The sequence below is a fragment of the Mytilus trossulus genome, chromosome 8, assembly GCF_036588685.1.
Source record: "Mytilus trossulus isolate FHL-02 chromosome 8, PNRI_Mtr1.1.1.hap1, whole genome shotgun sequence".
Lineage (NCBI taxonomy): Eukaryota > Metazoa > Mollusca > Bivalvia > Mytilida > Mytilidae > Mytilus > Mytilus trossulus.
In genome coordinates, this window is record NC_086380.1 from 66779978 (window position 1) to 66795793 (window position 15816).

At 29.4% G+C, this 15816-nt stretch overlaps 1 protein-coding gene across 2 annotated transcripts in view; it reads left to right on the plus strand.

Moving 5' to 3' along the window:
- Positions 1 to 15816, plus strand: part of LOC134681291 (ATPase MORC2-like) — a 58372-nt gene that overhangs the window by 38002 nt on the left and 4554 nt on the right. For both annotated transcript variants that reach the window (XM_063540859.1, XM_063540860.1), the window contains 5 exons: positions 330 to 419; positions 8381 to 8414; positions 8729 to 8871; positions 9641 to 9773; positions 10084 to 10200. In XM_063540859.1, coding sequence (XP_063396929.1) covers positions 330 to 419; positions 8381 to 8414; positions 8729 to 8871; positions 9641 to 9773; positions 10084 to 10200 — 517 coding nt within the window. The remainder of the gene's footprint in view (positions 1 to 329; positions 420 to 8380; positions 8415 to 8728; positions 8872 to 9640; positions 9774 to 10083; positions 10201 to 15816) is intronic.

Sequence of the window (15816 nt, forward strand, 5' to 3'; positions counted from 1 at the left end):
TGAAGATCTTTATTGCGACATTTAAGTTATATGTCTTAGCAAAGTTTTTCAAAAAATTCTTTTTTATTGGTCAAGGGCGTCTAAAGGTTCAGACTGTTCATAAATTCTGAATTCATAATAGTTGTTTTGAAGGAGATGAGATGTTTTTATTCTTTTGAAGGAGTTGAGATGTTTTATTTTTTTTCATTAAATAAAGATAACATTTTAATTGATAAAATTTTAAAGTGAGATACACGAAGCTGGTTCCTGTTTGTTTGTTGTATGATAATACTAGCTGCAGATATACATGATAATTGTAGAATTAACAGACAGTTTTACTTTTTGTGCAGGTATTCTGGAATGGTAACCAAAATAAATAACAAAGATTGTAAATGGAAGATAAAGTTTGACCACAATTCAAAAGACAAATATGATAAATGGTGAGTTCATTTTTCTAAGTAGTTCTTTTTTAATAATTTATTTGTTATCAGGCCTCTTCAATAACTTTTTTTCAAGTTGTCCAGTAGGACAGTAGGAAAAGTACATACCAAAACTTACTTGTCTGAATGAAATTGTTACTTGTCCAAATTTTTTTTATTAAAAATAACCTTTTTACATCTTAAGTTGATTAAAAAGAACAAAACGAATTAAAACAATAGAACATAATTTGAGATATTTCTTTTGAAATATTTTTCAAAAATATGAGTCAAGTGACTGAATCTAGTCATATCACAGGACTAAGGTTCTTGTTTTCATCAATACCAGTCTCATCAGACTTTGCACATAAGGCACCATCTGATAGGCCAATGTACACTCATTGGATTTGTATCCTGGTTATTTTGAAGTTGAACAAAATTTATTAAATGCAATTAATAAAAAGATAAGGTCTGATGCCAATGAGATAACTCTCTGCAAGAGACTAAATGACACAGAAATTTACAACTATAGGTCACCATATTGCAAGTATTGTTTTTTTCTACTTATGATCAAATATGATTTTGTTAATTTAATGTTAAATAAAAAAAAACATTTTCATGAAAAAATTACGGGTATGGTATTAATTATAAGGAACAGAATAATGTAGCAAAATGAGGTACTGATTTGTCTTGGTCCCAAAATATCTCCTGCCTTGCCAAACTGTCTATCAATCATGTCTACTAAATATGTGTCCGACGGTGCCAAACTATCTATCAAACTTTGAGCTAAACCTGTCAGGTGAGGAACTGTCCTGTAAAGTTACCTTATCTACAAAGGCATCATTGATTCAGATCAGTAAGACTGGTTTCCGAAAATACTTAGTATACCTTTTACCTTTTAAAAAGTGCCTGACAAAGAACCAGTTAAGAATTATTGATTGCAAGTAAACATATTGAAGGAAAAGGTTTTGCATTTGAATAAACAGAATACAGAAACATGTGTTTTCCTTTTTTGTTTATAATTACTTTGTTCATCAAAGTTGGATTAAATTTATTTTCTGCAGAATAATTGTACTTGTCCCGACGGACAAGTTTGATACAGCTTTTACTTGTTCAACCTTTTTTCCCTCTGGTATCCGACAAGCGTTATTGTCGAAGCCTGGTTATCAGCTAAATTTGTTTCACTAGGAATTTGATGCAAATATGACATGAAGTTTTAATTCTATTTTGTCATTTATTTGTTATATGTAAAATTAATTTCAGTTTGAATTTGATATAGAAATGCAATTTGGGTCCAATTTTCCATTTGTCAAAGATTTTCAGATTTTGATAAAACTACTATAATCTTTTCTTAGAGTTGAAGCTAAAATAAGCTGTGGTTATCTCCCTTTCATTGTAAAATTTCAGATAAAAATAATTATGAGATTAAGTTAATCTTTACATTTCACATTCATGTCAACTCAGTTTTACATATATGTCTATTTAAAAGTATTTATTTGATTTATCCTCTTTGATAGCACCCAAATGTTTTGGCAATATGGTATCCATCATTTTTTTTCAGGGCCAGGTGAGCTTTTCCCATCACTCTGCCGTCGGTCGTCGTCCGTGGTTGTCGTTGTTAACTTTTACAAAAATCTTCTCCTCTGAAACTACTGGTCCAAATTTAACCAAACTTGGCCAAAATCATCATTGGGGTATTAAGTTTTAAAAATTTGTCCAGTAGATTTATCCTCTTTGATAGCACCAAATTGTTTTGGCAATATGGTGTCCACCATTTCTTTTCAGGGCAGGCCTGAAAATTAATGGAATTAGAAAAATACATCTTTATAGTTTCCTTAAGAACAAAATAATATCCGCTTAAACTTCCCCACATTTTAAGTGTTAAGTCAGTAAAAAACAAAACCGATTTCAGCAAGAATTGATATTTTCAAAATAAAGGGAAATTCTTGTTGCACAAGTTTTGTGTTCTACTGTGGATTCATTAATATTCGTTGGATACCAATTTTCGTGGACTTCATGGGTACAGGAGAACCACGAATTCAAATGTTCAACGAAATACAAATTTTGTAAAGGAATAAGTGTAGACTTTGCCAAAACCACGAAATTAAACATCCACGAATATAAAAGTTTTCCTCAAACCACGAAAATTTCGAAAATAAATGAATCCACAGTATCTGAAATTTTCTTCATTTGTCTGAAACAGTATATAGGTATTAAAGAATGAATGTTACTGATTTCTTTTGCATTTCTCTGTAATGATACATTTGGGGACTTTTGGTAACTTTATTTCCTTGTCCTTTCATTGAATATTTTTTTTTTAAGTCTCTATTGCATAAAAATGTTATTGTTATTATGGATGGGACATTCATATCTAGGAAATCATTCAAATGAATTCATTAGGATATAGAAATAAAGAAAAGTTTACAGATTTTTTTGTGGCCAATAATATGAAGTTATAGTTACATATATACTAAAGACATAATGAGTGAACGTTAAGAAGGCAGAATGCAACTATATATGTGTACCAAATTATATATATCAAGTCAGAAAAAAATATGTTTAAGTTAATTTTGGGGATTTCATTACCCCAAAAAAAACTTGACCATTTCTTCACCTAAAAAAAACTTGGCCATTTCTTCACCTAAAAAAAACTTGGCCATTTCTTCTCTTTTGGTTAGTTAATTCACTTATTCTTGAAAAATTTATTGGCTCGTTTGATCTTAACCAAACATCGTCTTTTACATGGTATTTGTGATTTGGGATAAATCAATCACTTAAGTAATCCATAATACACCATATTTGATACTCTTAATACTTTGAAAAGAGCCGTAAAAAAATATGTTATAAACTATTAAATAGGTTTGAAATTTGACACAAAGATTTTTAATTGCACAGAAAAACCTGCAAATAGTTACAGGAAAATTTCTTATAGCTTTGTGTGCTTAAATATCTTTTTATCAGTTTAGAACTTCTCAGTTTTGGATAAAAGGAAGATTTTGAAAGTATCACACATTTTTTGCAACAGATTGATAATTTGAGAAAAAATCAGTTTGTCGATCATTAACAATCTGTGAAAGATATTTCGTTTCAAAGATAAAAGAAATCATAAATTTCCTATAACTACCAGAAATAGTGGAAGACTTTCATCTCTCAAAGAACAAGATAAATAAAATAGAATATAATTGGAGTTATTGATGATAATAATTGCACCCTAACTCAAATTTACGGTCTTAGCAATCTAACACTAATTAAGTTACCTTAAATGCTCCACTGGGTACAGAATCGGCTGTAAGAGCACAGCCATAAAGCAGAGTTTGTTCTCAACGCTTAAATTTATGACCCTAGAAGACGTAACTGAACCATAAATATTTAATTACTTAACAAGAAATAAATTCCAAAATCCCCAAGGTGCCCAATCGCTGTAAAAATACACAACATCTCGCTAGAAACTCGTCAGATATAGCCAAAGTAATAATATGTAAACCAGTTGACGTTATCAGCGACTAGTGAAATTTCGCGGAAAAGGTGTCCATTTTTACCGAGATGTATCACAGTTTGAAAGTAGTGAAGAGTTGTAAAAATAAATTGTTTTTGCAGTCGATAAGGATCTACGCACAAGATAAATACCAAACAATTACGGTTTGCTGTTCTTTGATGGGCGCCATGACATAAAATCGTGTTGATCGCTCCAGTTGTTATGTCTTGTTAAAACACAGTCACGATTTTTTGCACAATTAAAATTAAGTGCTTCTGTTTTAATTGTTTTAAATAGAAATTGTATGTTATCTGAATTTTAAGAAGCAGGCAAAATCCATTTTTCAATCATGTTGCCTTTTAAAATGTAACACTCTTGTTTTTGAAATTGATAGTTTTAAAAAAAAAGAAACAAGATACAAGCTTTTGAATTACAAATTGAATTATTATTGTTTGGAGAATTTTTTTTCAACGAACTGTCATTGTACCATTTTAGCAAAATGTTTTAACATATTTTGAAAAGTATTTTACCAGTTTATTTTCAGTGTATGATAAAATTGTTCAACTTTGTTGGTCTGATCAAATTGATAAAAATATACAATTAACAGGTTATTATTTAAACTTGGAATTATTTTTAATTATGGAATTTGCTAAATTTTCTGTGTTGGAAATTTTTACTAAATTCCATGTTTATTTGGTATAAAAATGTTTTGAGCGGTTCATAACACTTTCCATATAATGTTTTTTGTATAGATAGTGTTGTGCGCGGCACAGTACATTCTATTGAAAATGTTCCATCTTTTTTGTAAAAGAAAGAGTTGTGCACAGCACAGACCATTGAAGTACAGAATAAACATGGAATTTGTTAGAAATTTCTAGCACAAGAAATTATGAAAATTCCATAATTAATAATAATTCCAAGTTTAAATAATAGCCTGTTAATTGTAGTTTGATATTTGATATACATTTTTTGAGTCCTAAAATCATTTCCAGATTTATCAAGCAATAACTTTTGAAAATATTTAAAGCTGTATTCACATTTATTAAAAATGCTTGAAAGTCTCATAACTAATTAAAGCTCTCTGATTTTAATCCTAAAATATTGAAATATTTTGACTTTTTTTAAGCAAATAAAAAGAAACATTAAGAATTTAGTAGTACATGAAACATAACATTGCTGTATATGGGCCAAGGGGTATGCAATGCCAAAAACACTTAAATGTTCCTAGCAAGGTGTAAAATAGTCATACTGTTCAGTCATGCTCATATACAGCAAAATTTTTATTTTTCTTCTTTGCACAAACATGTATTATGTAGTAGTGCATACACATAAAGTTTTCTGCTATTTCCCTATTTCTACATTTCTCTTCTGAAACATAAAACTGAAGAATCTCTTACTGTTAATATGCTTTTTATTGAGATATCTCGCTTGAACACATTTTATTACAAAATAATTAACTAAACCCATGTAAATTACAAAATCCTGTAATTACTAGCGGGACAGTTTTATGGTCGTTTCTAAGAAAGCAGGCTGTTCGTCCATTTTAACGGAACAAATATCTGGCATGTTGAGAGTCTCTGAAGATTTGTAGGCTAATGGAAAATATCGCTTTATTTACACAACGATTTCATTTAAATGTAACGGGGATAATGGCTAAATTGCCATGGAGTATTTAAGATCTAAATTAAATTCTCTTTCTTTTGGGAATATCACTTGACTTCTCGAGAGGGCCCCACGGCGATTTGTCAAATAAAATTATGGGCATTGTTGACAGTGATGAAATTATAATTACCGTTGCTATTATAGCGAAACGATTCGTCTTTTTTTCACGCCTAAATATCCTTGAAGTATGGTGTGTTGGATTAAGATGGGTGATTTAATAATAAGAAAGTAAAGGATATTTAATGTTGTTTCTTGAAAGAAACTGACTGTTAGGTGTAATTATAAAAAAATACGAAATTATTAGGATATGAATTAATGTTTAACAGTTTTGTAATTTATTGGACTTTTGCCTTAGAAAAATATGCTCAGAAAAATAAAAGTTTTGTTGACAATAAATGTTAACACAAGCATGAAGTATTGCATCATTATTCATTGCATCTGATGCACAAAATAACTGGCAGTATAGGTCTATATCAAAAGTTTAATGTGGAATGTAGACATTTATTTTTGCGAAATATAGATTTATTTTTTACCAGCCTAAAATGTGATTTTTACTATCATTTACAATTTATAAACTATAATTTTAAATCTTATATTAAAGATGGCTTTGTATAATTAAAATTTGAACTCACCAAAGTTGAAAAATTTATAGGATTTTATACATAAATAATTTCAATGTTAAAAATATTGCAAGAAAAGAAGTTAGCCGTAATAAAAGTTTCCAGAAATATGGCCCTTCAGAAATTTAAATGGCCTTACAATAGTTGGTGCTGATACAATTTTGAAAGAGGTCATTAGTTGCAGTTGAAAACAATTAGTGCATAGTTATTAATTGAGGGATATATTTAAACCAAAAATGGCTTTTAATTTATAGTCTTTCCTTTTAATTATGATGTTCCCCGTTTTGGTAATGCTTAATTAATTAATTTCTGTATATGGTTATAAATTGACACATTTTGCTTTATTTCTGTACATTCTTGTATATTATTTTCTGATACTAATTTATATTACTGGGTACCTGTATGAATTTAATTTTAGAGGTGATGACACTGATTAAAAACCTACGTGTAATTAATTTGATTTGAAAAAATCAGAAATCTATTAGTGTAATCATTTTCAATGACATCAGTCATGTGACAAAATGTTGTTATCAATATTATAAAACGTAGACAATTATTTGTATAATCAATTTCCTCTGCGTTAGGTTCTGTGGCTTAATCCTGTTTAATTTGTGGATAATATCTCAGTCAGACGTATGTCCGGAGTGTGCCGGACACACTTTTGTGGTTATGTGTGGTCTGAGGAGTTGATGAAAGTGACAAGTTGTACTTAACCCATCAGATCAATTAGCCATACCTGATTACATGATCAGAATAGGCTTATATCATGTCAGCTATTTATTATAAATGTTATGATTTATTACAATTTTAACCTAGGTAATAATACTGAACATATTCTGTGACTTAAGAATTAATATAAGATCTCAAATATTGATGATTTACAACAAACCAATTTAAAACTAAAAGAATTTATTTTTACGAAATTGTTATAAAAAATGAAACTTTTTTTTTCAATGGATTTTTTTTAATGCACTGCAACTACAATTCATTTTATTTGAGGAGTAATACATTGTACCATTAATTAGGGGGGAAATCCATTGCAATAGCTTAACTTTATTAAAAAAAATTGATAACAATCTGACAAAACTGGTCTAGCTAATTGAAAAATCAAAAGAAATGTCACAAGCCTATAATTTCTTATTAGCCCTAGGTGAAAATCTGTTACCAACTTTAAAGAACAGAGGCGTAATGTTCCTTTTATCCCCTCACAGCGTGAGACCAGACTGGCACACGACCGAAAGTCTAATAGACAAGGATGTTACAAAATCTTGTTTAAATTGTTGATTTAATAGGGTTTTGTAAATTTAATTAGCTAATAATGGGTGTTACAAATGTTTTGCAAATAAGGGACTTTAGATCATCCGGTGATAACCAGTGTCCAAGCGTGAGATACATGGAAATTGATGTCCGACAGGAAGCTGACTGTCACATGTAATTTTAAAATTACACATGTTTGACATGATTATTTTGGTCATTTAGCTACTGATTTGTTGCATAATTAAATTACATGCATTCAGGTTTTTAATTTGGGCAGATGAATTCCAAACAAAAAATGTTCTGTAATGAGTTGCTTGAAATGGTAGAAATAGAATAATAACAATCATCTCTAGTAAGAATATATAATAAAAATGAGATAATTTCTTGCACTTCTTTTTGATTATTTTTCTGTCATTATGATGCTCACAATTGACCTTTTTGGTTAACTAAAAGCACAAGTTGCACATGAAGTTTGCTATTCTGAGACTGCTCCGGTATTTGACTTTATATTCATGACTAGTTGGGTCAGTCAACATCTGAACACAGTTCATATAAAATTTGAAAATTGCTGACCTTAATTTGTTTTATATTTTAGGCAATTTAGAGCTTTACATATTGTACACAAAATTTCCATTATTGAAGACCCAATGCTATTTTTCTAGATTTCATTTGGTTATATTGATGTAGTGCTGTTTTATTTATACTCTTATTCCTACTTCTATGCATCAGAAATAACTAAATTTCAATTCCTCCAACAGATTTTTGGTAGTGCTTTGTTATTTTAAATCTTTTTCCAGAAAATATTGTTAAGATTCTTTCGGTCTGTAGTAGAAATTCTTGAAGGCCCTTCATAAATAAATATTAGAACTTAAAAAAGCCTAGACATGTGGACCTGTGGCTGAGCAAAAGACTGCTGACAAATAAATCATGTTATTTTGGTGTGTTGTTTAATTCAAATTTATAAATTACAGGTATGAAAAGTCCAGTAAAGATTTAAGATTAAAGGTTTGTAAATTTATTTTAATAAGATACACATGCATATTGGGTATCATTTGTATATTTAATATTATATCTGTTATACAATTAATGTAATTGATATTTTTCATAAGGAATGGATTATTTGAAAAGTGAGCGCGAGAAATGATGGAAAATAATTTTACCATTTATAATAAATAGTTGAATTGATTAAATAAAGATGATTTAGGTCTTGGTGAAAAATTATATTGCTTCAATTTATACCTAGCAAAACACTTGTTATTGTCACTTACATATTTTTGTTTGTGTTTTGGTTGTTGCTGAATTAATTTGTTTATTTTCAGAGTGGTCAGCCAATACCAGAATCTCCAGTTCAAGGTCCCCCCTCACCCGTCTCTGTGTCCTCGGCTACCGAGGCTCCATCATCATCAACCACATCACAGTTACCATCTAGTCAAATCACAGATGAAATTGCTAATGGTTACAGGTAGGTGCTGCCATCTATGTAACTGACATTCATATTGCCAATAGATACATGTAGAGACTGTTATAATAATGTTATTTATTATACAATGATGCTGCCTGTTTAATAGAAACAACTTTATTATACTAATCATACTATAGGGTTATTGCATGAATATTGGGGAATATTGTCCCGAGTAGAATTTTATATTGCATGAGCAATATATGTTCTACGAGGGACAATATCCCAAATATTCATGCAATAACCCTTTTATTGTATAGAAAAATGATATTAAAATTAAAAATTGGTTTAAACTAAGATTTTGTCGTTGATGACGTCATGAATTTTTAAGATTTATTGCACTAGTGCAATATTAGAATTTATTGCACGCTAACTTTTGGTTACTTTCTGATGGAAACATTATATTGCTATGCAATAAAAATAGATACTGCCATGCTGTAAGAATACTGTGCTGTTCCAAGAATGTGGTAGTCTTCTGCCTCTCTCTCTTTTAGGATGGAAGAAATTAAAAGGCATGAAATAGTGCATTTTAGATATCAGATTGCAAATTAAAAAAAATTGAAATAAAACTGGATTTCTTTATATTCATGATTTTCGTTTATCGAGAGAAAAAAATATATTTTCGTGAATAATTAACATCTGCATACATGCCTACAAAAAAAGATACTTCATTGAATTGGTTAACCTAGACCCACAAAAATTGGTATTCAAGGGGAAAAAAGGAATTTTGCAGAGTGCAATATTGTTAATATAATGTGACTTTTTATTTCAGAACATGTTTACGATACTTCCTGCCACCAAACTGGATCATGGATAAAGATGCCATATCTACGATGGCTTTACCAGAATTAGCTGCCTTCCCATTAGATGATTTCTTTGACCATTATGAAAAAGGATTGAGGAAGGTATGTTCCATTTCATTTATCTTCATAGACCGTTTATGTTGTATGGATATCTTGTCAGTTACATAAGCAAAAAATGTGATGTGAAAATCTTGCATTAAAAAATACACTGATCTTTAATCTAAGAAATGTCTTGATAACTCTATAAACAATAAATGTTATGTTATGTTATGCATCGTCTTAGAGAAAATAACATATTTTTTGTGCCAAGGCAATTTTTCTACACAAATATCAGTGGGGTCAGATACTTTCTTGATATTTTTACCTTTTTGTTTACAGCTTGTACATGTATTTTGTTAACTTTGTTTTACAGTTAGTTGGTAACTTCCAGACAGAAGCCTCTCAAAGAAAACAAGAAAGTGACCAGGCTGTCACAAAATTATCGTCAGTACGGAAACTTATTGCCAAACTTCTCAAGTCAATAAACGAGGTAGGTAATCTGTTAAAAAAAACCACAGAACTTTATTTTGGTATCAGTAAGTCTTCCAAAATACTTTAAAAAGTGACCGTAAAAATCCCCCAACAGCGTGTAGATTATTTAGTTGGTTTTGCATTCGACTTTCAATTGGCTTTCTTATTAGAATAATTGTAGGAAAGGACCTCATATCTCCCTTCATCCACCGCTAAAAGATATACAAAATCAACCAAAAAAGGACTATCAAAATTCCCTTACAGCCAAAAGATGTTTAAGTGATTTTGCATACATCAAATGGAAATACAGCCATAAACTACACACAACCAATAATCCAAGAAAACAATTTCACTCTCTCCTTTATAATAAAAAAAAAATCTATGTTGTATTATTGTCAATGAGACAGTTGCCCATTAGCAAGCAAATAGTGCAGATGTAAGTGAATATAAGTCTTTGTTTTTATTTTTATTGAAAAAAAACATTAATGGTTACTTTATTGATTACTGCTAGTTTACATTTAAATAAAACCTGCATTGAAAAATTAGATTTGTCAGAAAAATTTCATTGGGTTACCTTTACTTAGATGGTTCAATACTTTTGGTTAACTTTTGTGTTGACTTTTAAATTATGAAAAAAATATCATTTATGTGCAACACAATTAATCAAATATTTATTTTTTATTCAGTTTTCTGTGATTTTATATTTGTGTTGGGTTCTAATTTTTAAACCTTACATTTTCATTCTATAGTATCTTATTTTGTTTTGACACAGTTCAGTGAATTTTCATTGAAATGAAATAGTTTCTCAATATTATGTAATCGGCATTTGTCAGTCACAGGTTTTAAATCAACAATGGATAAAATATGATTTTAAAAAAAAAGATTTTTAAAAGATTACATGAGATTGAAATTGATTCATTAATATATTTCATACCATATACCAAATAGGTTATAAATGTATATAAAATTTTTTAAAAAGCAATATTTTTGTTTACGAAAAAAACCTGACAACATGAAGAAATAACATCAAAGACATGAAAGAGGGAGTAGAATTTCTGAAATGAGATCTTTGTTTGACTACATCGAGAATTGCATCGGAAAAAGACATTTACTAGATTTATGATAAGTTCTTCTGATGAGAAAAATCGTATGCGGAATCATCAATATTAATACAATACTGTCATTACTAGCAAAATGTTATCAATTCCTAATCTACGGTCATCGAATTAATAGCCATACATATGGCTGTATGCCAACAAATTTTCACACCATTTACATGGCTGGTAATGCGTTAGGATGTTTTGGGAATGATAGATTTCCAGCTAGGGATGTCATTGAAGAAGAAAGAGAACTACTATTTGATCTGTGTTTTTGCAAGCTTTTAAGAGAAATCTAAGGGTTGTATCTCTTATTTTATTGCTGTTAGTCATTTTTTTTACTTTGGAAATATGATTTATGGAGGTGGAACCTATTTAAATGATTGGCGTTTTAATTGAGGGAGTGTTTATTAGTATGGATTTTCATATCGATTGCAAATTGATTTAATGGGAAGGGAAAGTTTCAAAATGATTTTGAAAATTGACTATGGTTTAATTTTTATACTCAATGGTAGTAAAAACAAATGTTGCAGGTATTTCATTGATAATTTATATTGAAAAAAACAAACTGAAACATTAAGATCAATAGTAAAGATTTCCTGATAAAGATACAATTTCCTTAAAATCCGAGCTGGAATTACAGTTATTTCAACAACTCTTTAAAATGTAAAACAAATCTGAGAATGGAAAAATATGTCAATTGTAAATTCAAACATTATTGCATCCATTTATTATTACGATTTTGGCATTTTACACTGAATCATTGTTTGGGTTGGTTTATTTTTGAGATATTGAGAAAAATCCCTGTTTGATTCATATAAAAAGTTTCAAAATGTGAGTTGAAATATTGCAATTATAACCCAGTTGCATTTTTCGCAATAACAAAAACTTCTCAATAATTTCTGAATTTATAATAGTATATCTTGGTTATCTCTTATAAATCAATCAAATTTCTCCCTTTCCAGCTTGGTCTTAGAATAACATTGTTTCTAGATGCAAAAGTGTTTTAATTTGAAAATATATTTATTTTAATTCTTTTTAATGGAAGCAATAAAACTGTGTCATCATAAATTGATTTAAAAATGGTGACTAAATAAATCATTCTCTTGGTCTAATATTTATAAATTCATGTTAAGATCCATTGCATAAATATTTAATAATTATTTTAAAATGTGATTGTTTTATGTCTGTTTAATTTAATTGCTGTATTTTTGCTCACTAATTCAGAGATTTTCCCACAAGAATCGTAACATATTTGTCAATACAGTCACCGAAAAAGAAGCATTAACGTGTCAAAATATTCCCAGTGTTTAGCAACAAGTCGTAATCGTCAAAACATTTGGTCGGAACCAATACTTGCTAGTGAATATGGGACGAGCATTGATAATTGTCAAATTTCATGGTGTGTGAAATTGTAAATAAAAAACCATTTATGATGATTATCGAATCATCGGAGGGTGGAACATAAAAATATCATATTACATCCCACCTGGCGTAACAGGTAACTTTACCTGTAGGGGTGAACCGTTCACACCTAATTTCATTCTTAATTTTATCATCATCTCCAAGTATTGATTTTCAAAAAAGGTGTTTTTGAATTAGAAATGTAAATTATGTTTAAACAATGCATTTTAATAGTTAGTAAATTTTAGGTTTACATGAGGGATACATATTGCAACTTGATGATGAATTGTTTTTTTGGACTGGTCTTTTGAAATTATAGCAGTTCGTGAGGGAATTATACAATTGTCTTGTGCCTTAGTCATAATAATACACATTTTAGGAGTCTTGAATAAAGTATAGATTTTCTGTTTGAATGATTCATTATAAAGAGAAAAATACAGTTATTTAACAACTTATTTAATTCAGTTTAATTTGATTTATGAGTTAAAATTACTGGTCTTAGCTGAATTTCGTAATAAATTAAAATTAGAAGTTTTATTTCTTTTTTCTGTATTGTTCAAATTCCCTCATATTTAATGGACGTTAAAAAAAAAGAGGGAAACAGATTCTTTCTCATTAATGTCAATTTCCTTATGAATCAGAATAATTTAATTTGGTGTAATTTTTCTACAATCCAATTCATAATGTTGTATAAAAGAATAAATCTGTGAGCTATACTTTACATCTTCTTTACCAATTACTTGTGAAATATCTCAATTTCAGGGACCTTTTAACCAGAAGTTTTTGTCACGCAAAACCACACGTTTCTCATCTTAGTGAAATAAAAACTACATTTAAGCATAATTTGTATATTATTTGTCCCACCTGTGACTTTTAATACATTTTAAAAAGAAACTATAAAATTGATATGTTAATTTGTCACCTTATTGAGTTACTGAAGTTACACCGGGACGTGTATAATACAGCGATACTTTCACAGAAATAAAACAGAAAAGTTGAAAAATTTGACAGTCTTGGTATGCAATAAAATATTGAAAACTTAAACGTAGCTTATACAAGTCGTAAGTACCTCATACCTCACAGGAAATTAGACAATTGTAGCTTCTTTAAACAGGTGTTTATGACTTGTGTACAAATTTGATATGGACGTTAAAACATTACAAGGGTGGTCAGTTCTAGTGACCACCCAATATGTACATATGGTTTTGTTCTGTTTGGTTGGTCAGTCCATTGTCCAGTTCTTTAAAACACCTGCATTAAAGAGAATCAATTTTCATATCATAAAATATGATTTCTTTGAGAAATAATTTGGATATTGAATAAACAGTAATGGGTTAGTAGCTACCTCAAAGTAGCTTGCATTTAGTTTTATGTACAAAATGTATGTCATTTAGTCAAAAGACTTCTAATTTATTTGAGTGGTCAGTTACAAATTTAGTTATTTTTAATTGTCTGTAGGTCAGAATTATACTGCCCTGAGGTTTAGTTGTCAGTTTGATTTTATTTATATTTGCGATTTGGTATTCTCCAGACGTGAAGTTGTTTGGTTGTCTGTAAAAGATATAGTTAAATTCCAAATTGTGAGAAAAATTACTGAATTACTGCCCTTTGACTTGAGAAAAAAATCCATAAAATTTTACTTTGAAAAATTGTATAGTTGACTTTTTTTTTGACGGATTGACCGACTTGGGTAAGAGTTTTATTTTTTTAGCAAAAATCATTAAATTACCAGAGAGTCTTACTGCAGACACAGATTTTGCTTTAATTTTTAGAAAAATTTGATTAAGAATTGACTTTCAGGATCTTTCATTTTAAGTCATTATTATATAATACTTGAGGACATTTTTTAGTTGATTATTTATTTGCTTATAATTCTGATTAAAAAACCTCAAGCATTACAAAAGAGAACAAATAAAAAAACATAGGTGGGGTCTACAAAGTTGGAACACCTGAATGAAAGGGGAGATTTAGACTTCCACTTGAAAATAAGTGTATGATAGACAGAAAGTAGTTTTGTGACATGTCACCTTTTGGCCTCTCTCATGATGTTACTGTAAATTCAGAAATTATTGTGATGTTTTTATCATTGTGAAAAATGCAGGGGTTATAATCGCAATAATTATCGTACTCGCATTTTGAAATTTAATATATGAATTAAATAGGATTTTTCTCAAAACCGCAAGAATTTAAATCGCATTTGAGTCGAAAATAACAAAATCACAATAATAAATGCATGCAATAATTTCTGAATTTACAGTATATGATTTTTGTTTATATGCTGATCCTTCAAAAATAAAACTTGAGCATTTTTTTATTAGCTCGCCTGGCATAGCCATGTGAGCTTATGCCATCACTTGGCGTCTGTCGTCGTTGTCTGTCGTCGTAAATTATTTCAAAATCTTCTGTGAAACTACTATGCCAAATACTTCCAAACTTTAACTGAATGTTCCTTAGGGTATTTAGTTTATAAATTGTATCTGAAGTTTTGATCTATCAACAAACATGGTCGCCATAAAGGCATTGCCATTGCCAAAAATAGAACATAGGGGTCAAATGCAGTTTTTGGCTTATATCTCAAAAACGAAAGCATTTAAAGCAAATCTGATAAGGGGTAAAAATGTTCATTAGGGCAAGATCTATCAGCCCTGAAATTTTCAGATGAATCAAACAACCCATTGTTGGGTTGCTGCCACTTAATTGGTAATTTAAAGGTAATTTTGCATTTTTTGGTCATTATCTTTAATATTATTATAGATAAAGATAAACTGTAAACAGCAAAAATGATCAGCAAAGTAAGATCTACAAATAAGTTAATATGACCAAAATTGTCAATTGACCCCTTAAGGGGTTATTGTCCTTTAATGACAATTTTTCACAATTTGTTCATCATATTTGCCAACTTTAAAAAAAATTCTCCTCTCAAAACTACTCAACCAAATTTCAACTGAATGATCAGTAGGGTGTATAAAATAAAGTTTGTGTTTTATTTTCTATTTCGTCAAAAAACATGGCCGTCATGGCTGAAAATAGAACACAGGTTAAAATGCAGTTTTTGGTTTGTATCTCAAAAACTCCAGCATTTAGAGCAAATAAGACGGAAGTTAAAGTATTTATTAGGTCAAGGTCTACCTGTC